The following is a 6,279-nucleotide window of genomic DNA, read 5'->3' as shown; positions in this document are numbered from 1 at the left end:
ATGATATATGCTCATAAGACCTGGAGCACAGGTGTCATGAGCTTCTCTGGATACCTGCTACAATGCATCTGGCTGGACAGTGGAAGATAAATCCCATGAAAGCACAAGAGCCTGCCACCTCAGCCAGCTTTGTGGTGGTCCAGTTTCCTGGTGTATGTTGGAATATTCCGGCCATAGTGAAGAGAAAATCACGTGCTCTATTTCACCTACAACTAAGGACCCTCAGTGTTTGGTGGCTTTCTTTGAATGTTATGTGCAGTGCTGCAGCCCATTTATGGGTTGATCCGAATGCTTCTAGATTTAACTGGGCTCAGGAAAAAAAGGCCTCTCCAGCTAAATCAGGTTGCAGTGAAACGTGGTTTTACCATGTGGACCCTATGAGGGAGATCCAATGGGCTGAGAATTTTGAGCAAATTAGGATTTTATATAAAATCAGGATTTTTGAGCAAACCACACTCCCTTCAGAAAATACCTATTCTTTCAACTTAGTACTGGGCCACTTGAAGTAAAAGAAAGAAAATTGTCCTGCTCAAGAGTGTTATATGAAGGCCTCAGATAGGCTGCTGCAAAGCCTGCTCAAGTTCTCAGAAGGATAGCTTGTAAGCAGCCATACAGAAACTCAAGTTCACAGGCAACATATTTCTGCTTTAATACAGCAATGTTTTTGAAGTCCTTGTGTTGTGTCAGCTGACCCATTCTCCTGTTATGCGAGTATCCTCTGTCCTTAGCCTAACAAAACAGACCAGCAAGGAATGAAAAGCAGGGAGCATACGTGAAGAAAAACGGATTTAATTTAGTAAGCTTTAAGACACAAGCATGTATAATGAGCATTCTTTCCAAATGAACATTTTAAACATATATGTATACAGTATCAGGATTCCTGGATTATAAGCAACAGAGGCTGATTCTGACTCCAGAAAAAAAGGGGGCAGATGTTAGGTGTTAATAGGTCACAGGAGGCTTTGGTCAACTGAGCATTCCATAGGCCAGGCAGGAGGGTGGCATTAGGGATTCTAGCAGCAAGAGTTCAAAACCATCTCTCCAGGAGACTGCCAGCTGGATTCCAGTCACTCCTCCCAGAGAAGGGGAGCTTCCTCATGGACATGAACTTGGGCAAACTCTGAGGGATGGTAAGGGACAGGGATCCTGGCACGCTGCAGTCCATGGGGTTGTGAAGAGTTGGACATGACTCGGTGACTGAACAATATTAGTGCTTCTGATAGGGGAAAAAAAAAAACAACAAAACATTGCCACATGCTTCTATTTGACATGTCAAAGTAGGTCCTGAAAAACTATCATCAGAAATAGCTCCAGGAGCAGTAAAGTGTTCAAAAACCAGAATTTATTCCCTTCATTTGAGTTATGTAAGATTTTTGTTTCATATTCTTTAAATTTACCTTTCTGTGACTACTTTAGCTCATTTAATCATAGAAAACACTGAGTGGCTTAGACACGTATTAGATGAATGGCACCTATTGCTGTCTCAGTTCAAAGGGGAAAAAGTTAGCAGTTAACATCTGTTTAGGGCCTGAACCCTGTCAACACTGATTATGCTTCTTGATGGCTCTGGGGAGACGACATGGGAAGCTGTCTCCTGTGTGTGTTGTTTTCAGTCCTGGTAAAGACTGAGGAACGAGTCTTCGGCAATGTCAGTCCTACTTCTTCCCTTCGTACACAGGGAAAATGAGTCCCAGCCATGTGCAAAGCCACGATTAAAATACGAATGGGCAAGCTGGATGAGCAGGCAAGGCAGGCCCACGACAAGAGTCTTGGTGTGAGTGTCTGAGTTGCGCCCTGAAAGGAAACTTTTCTCTGATGAGCTGAGTAGAGCTCAGGCAGGACAGCGTGGACCCCATCCCCAGGCCTCATAGTCAGGAGAGTCAGCTTAGTGTAGGGTCTGCTCTCTGTCACGTCCTGGCTCTGCCCGAGGACACGTGTCTACATCCTAGACACAGAGGAAAACCAGACACTGGAATGGACTGTTTCATCAAAGATTCTATACACACCGCCAGCACACGCAGCAATTTTGGCATCTAACAGCATCCCGAGATGGGGAGTGAGGCATTCCGTCCATGTCACTGAATCTCAGCCCCCAACTCTGGGGACTGAGGGGTATCCTTATAGTGGATACATCCTTAGGGGACCAGGGTATCAGTGGAGTGCCTGTGACCCAGCAGGAGAATGGAATGCTCCCTGGGAAAGGGCAGTAGTAAAGAAGAGACCAAGGCCAGGCAACCAGAGAAAGCTGAGTAGAGAGACCTTGGGAATGTCCTTCACCACAGGTGAGACTCCCAGAAATTCCTGGCCAGGGGTAGATGAATGTAATAAAAAGGTTCGGTAAGAGCTGCTTAAACAGGGGCTATTATCATTAAAATAAACTCATTTTAACGAAGGCTGGTGAAGACTGCGGAGCTTGAAATTTTCAGAAGAGATGGTGGTGACATCACTTTTGTCCTCTAGGAAGGTGACAGTGCAGGGCCATCCACACTGGTCCTTCCCAATGCCCTTGCCCCACAGAACGATGCAAACTGGCACAGGGAAGAAGACCCAAGTGCACAATCTGTGGGACACTGTGTGGGCAAGAAACCGTATTTGGTTCTGTGGAGACGAACCCAGCAAGAATACTGGTACACGATCCTTAGTATTATGAATCAATCGACGTAAACAACACAGGGCACAGCGTCACCACCCTTAGCATTTGGTTTTACTAAAAGGAAAAACCCCACATAGAAGAGTTTAAGTTAAAGTAAGAAACGTGTAAACACGTGTTCTTAGTTCCTATTTTCAACTTGACTGAGAAAAATGTGTGGCGTCCCCTGCCTGCTAGCACCAGGAAAAGGAGAAATGTTAACATTTATGAGTTCATAGCTGCAGTTTGACCACTGCCATTCAGCTGGGCTTTGAAAACTCTTTTTTTAATCAAATTAGCTTCACTGGTTAGACTGACTGGTTTTTATTAGTGTACCATGAACTAGTTTTCAATTAACGCAAGAACATAGAGGTAACATCACCATCACAGTTATAAAGTTAAAAGGCTTATGTGTTTGTTTCAATACCAGGGAAAAATACTGGAGCTAGGTTTCCCCACTGACGATGCTAACCAGCTACTAGTCCTTTTATTTTGCTTTTATTAATAGAAATATACCTTTGTGAGCTTAGTTATGTAGGCCTCTTCATAGAGGCCTCTTCATAGCTTCCTAGGAGTCAGAACTTTTGCTTTCAATACCAAATAATATCTGGAAAACATGCTCACTTTTGTGTTTTTTGAGGAATTCCAAGAACTGGCCCAGATTCATGTGATAGTCATTCCTCAAGCCGTAGTCACCGTGGGCCTCAAGGAGTAATTCTTCAAAAGAATGGAAAAGGCGCAGGTCTTGCCCATCTCCTTCTGTTTCGATACTCTCCGCATGCTTACAGGAAATGTGTTTCCAGTTGGGGTACCTGATTGTGTGCCAGAATTCCTCACAGTGCTCTTTGAAGCCCTCCACACAGATTATCCCTGGCTTTCCTGTCATGCAAAATCCTGTCACGTCCAGCCTCTTCCCGACCTCCAGGATCTTTTTGCGGAGGTCCTGCTGGTAGATATGGTGACTGTAGATCCACATGCGGAGGAAGGTGCTCTTGACTGGCTTTGCTTGTGTCGATGGTTCGTCCACGAGCTTTCTGTTCAGGAAGTAGGAGGCACTGCTGTCTTGTAACCACTGGATGGCCGCACACACACAGAGCTCCCCTGGATCAAAAGCCCCGATGTACGAAGTGAGGCCTTTGTTGAGAAGCAGCTGCTGCTGTCTGTCAAGTTCTGGTGACCGTGCAAACATCTGCAGTGCTACATAGGGGTAGCTGTGAGGCATGGTTACTTGCAAGTCAATTTTCACCTCAAAATGAAAAGCAAATATATTTAAGTACCGTGAAATCACATAAGCTAGTTTATCAATGGCCACTGCATGATTCTGATCAAGGTATCAACAATAGTTACTGCTTCTGTTACGTGTCAGCTGTGTGCCAGACACTGCACAACTTCACAAACACAATTTTACACACAGACACAAACTCCTTCCAATGATGCATTCATTCCTTCCAATATTCATCAAACACCGAGCACGTGTCAGGTACCCTATGCTGAAAAAATTGTTTCAAGATATTTCTTCTTCACAAAAAGCTAGACCTTAGTTCTGTCCTTCATGAAGTGTAGAGCCTAGTGAAGGGGGCAGACATTAAACAAATCATTACACGCAGCAAGTATTTCATTGCAAAGGCGAGAAGCATGGCCACGAAAGAGCAGAGGGATCCACTGAAATGTGTCACCAGGGGGGCTACCTGAGGTCTGGGGAGCCAGGGAGTCTCGCCTGAAGGAATGGTGACCCAAGGCTGAGTAAGTAAATAACAGGGGTTCTCAAATGCCTGGACCACTTGTTACATGGGTGATGCTAACCCTGCTGGAGATAAACAGATCAGAAAATGAAGGTCAATTCATTTTCAGAATTTAGATTTTCTACCTGTATTTGCTTTCAGGGTCATGGTGCCACCAAAGAAACAGTCATTCACTCCTTAAAAACAGTGCTGCCAAAAAGACAACATTGAGATCTGGGGAAGTCATAACGTATGTACCAGACAGTCCATACTACAGTAGCAGGACTCGTTCAACTGGACGAGTGACAGAAAAATGGCACCATAAGACTGCAAGGTGTGTTTAATAAAAACACCGGGCCTATTGCTTTAAAAGGTGAGCATATGTGTGTAAAAGTCAAGATCTTTATTGAGACAACTAACATCCCATATCTTCCTTTCAAACACGTAAAGGAAATATGCATCTGGAATATTCTCTATCTGCTTCTTGGAGAGGAAGCTCAGGCTCCAAGTGTTTTCAATAAAACCTGGGAACCTGGCAACATGGCAACAAGGAAAACAACTCAAGGCACCTACCTTGGGCTCCTCGATCTGCAGGGTGATCACAAATTCGATTTTTGGTGGCAGCGCCTCCCTTATGCCGTCCAAGTATCTCTTTATGTTCGTCAGGGCATTGACATCTTCAAGTTTTACTTCTCCTTGGTTAGGAAACATAGAAAACAGCATTTCCATCTCCAGCAGCTGAAGCTGAAGGCATTCCTTCATTGAAGCCGACATGCTGACTCGAAATCAACCTGCCAGGAAAACCGGAAAGGCCCAGGGACACTGGGGTTGTCAACGTCGGCGGTGTCCAGGGAAATTTCCCGCAGTTCCCTTTCCGTGGTAGCCGCTCTGCAGGAGCGGTATTACGCACCGAGAGCTATGTGCACAAAGCAGGACACTTACACTCTTCCGCTTTATTTCCTGACCCCCAAATCTAGCAGACGCATATCCCAAGATGCGTCGTTAAAATTCAGATTCTCTCTCCGTGCCCCCCCCCCCCCCCCCCTCAACCCCGGTCCGATCTGGGTCCAGGTAATCTGGATTTTCAACAAGTGTTCGGAGTTATCCCGTTGCAGATGGCTGGCAAGCACCACTTGCGGACACTGCAAGCTTGAATTCTGGGAAGGGCGAGGGGCCCAGCTTCCAAATCCCACCCAGGTGCGGGGCTTGGGCGGCGGTGTCCGTAGCGACCAGAGAGGCCCGCAGTATCGTCGAGGCAAGGATTAGGATCCCCGGGCTCCGGGGGTCTTCTGGGCCCCGCCGCGTTCCACGCCAGCTGCAGCCCCCGCGGCCTCTGTGCCACAGAGCCCTACCCGGTGGGCTTTTCGCCTCACCCCGGACCAGGACGGCAAATGAGTCCCGATGATTTGGATCCACCTGGTTTCTGCCCTCAAGGGTTCTGGCTTAATGAGAGGGGTCTTCCCGGTAAATAAAATGGCGTTTTATGCGAGCTGGCGGGGAGGGGAGGAGCGGCTCGAGAAAGCTTCCCAGAAGAAAACGTTTGGGAGATGAACCTCGCGAGTAGAGAAGGGGGGTGCGGGGAGCCGAGTGGCGCTCACTGGGGCTGGGATCACCTTGTTAGAGGCCCCGTTTCGGGGCTGGTACCCCCTCCCCACTCAGGACCACTCGGAACCCCGGCTTCCCAGGAACGTGGGCCTGCCACCCTCTGAGACCCGAATTTGGAGTCAGGGGCTGCGTTTTTTTTTGCCGGTCGCAGCGCTCTGAGGGCCCGCGACCCTCAGCCCCAACCCCCGGGCAACCGCGGGGGCCTCACCCTTCCGGGTCATTCAAAGGGAAACAGCCCCAAACCCTCTGTCAACCTCGCTAAGCGGATCCGCAGCTCCGCAGGCGCGAGCCGCGCGTGACGGGCACGGAGGCGGGGCGGGGCCC

At 47.8% G+C, this 6,279-nt stretch overlaps 1 protein-coding gene across 5 annotated transcripts; it reads right to left on the bottom strand.

Moving 5' to 3' along the window:
- Nucleotides 1–773: 773 nt before the first annotated feature.
- RWDD2A (RWD domain containing 2A) lies at nucleotides 774–6,279 on the bottom strand. Of its 5 annotated transcripts, none has more exons than XM_069598973.1 (3): nucleotides 4,924–6,233; nucleotides 3,254–3,875; nucleotides 774–1,216 (listed from the first exon to the last, which is right to left on the bottom strand). In XM_069598973.1, the coding sequence occupies exons 1-3, from the start codon at nucleotides 5,122–5,124 to the stop codon at nucleotides 1,068–1,070; spliced, it is 972 nt and encodes a 323-aa protein (XP_069455074.1). In that variant the 5' UTR covers nucleotides 5,125–6,233; the 3' UTR covers nucleotides 774–1,067. The 5 variants fall into 5 exon arrangements, with proteins under 5 accessions (XP_069455074.1, XP_069455077.1, XP_069455076.1 ...); XM_069598976.1 differs by having other exon boundaries at nucleotides 3,254–4,195; nucleotides 4,924–6,230; XM_069598975.1 differs by lacking the exon at nucleotides 774–1,216 and having other exon boundaries at nucleotides 2,938–3,875; nucleotides 4,924–5,141; nucleotides 6,210–6,279.

This window comes from Ovis canadensis, chromosome 8 (assembly GCF_042477335.2).
Source record: "Ovis canadensis isolate MfBH-ARS-UI-01 breed Bighorn chromosome 8, ARS-UI_OviCan_v2, whole genome shotgun sequence".
Taxonomy (NCBI): Eukaryota; Metazoa; Chordata; class Mammalia; order Artiodactyla; family Bovidae; genus Ovis; species Ovis canadensis.
This window is presented reverse-complemented; position numbering and strand designations above follow the sequence as displayed.

Bases quoted from the DNA above. Each gene is read 5' to 3' on its own strand.
- RWDD2A (XM_069598973.1), bottom strand. From the start codon at position 5,124: ATGTCGGCTTCAATGAAGGAATGCCTTCAGCTTCAGCTGCTGGAGATG. The intron at 3,876-4,923 runs GTAGGTGCCTTG...TTTCATTTTGAG, and splicing joins TGCAGATCGAGGAGCCCAAG to GTGAAAATTGACTTGCAAGT. The intron at 1,217-3,253 runs GTGAGCATGTTT...TTCCCCTATCAG, and splicing joins ATTCCTCAAAAAACACAAAA to AAGCACTAATATTGTTCAGT.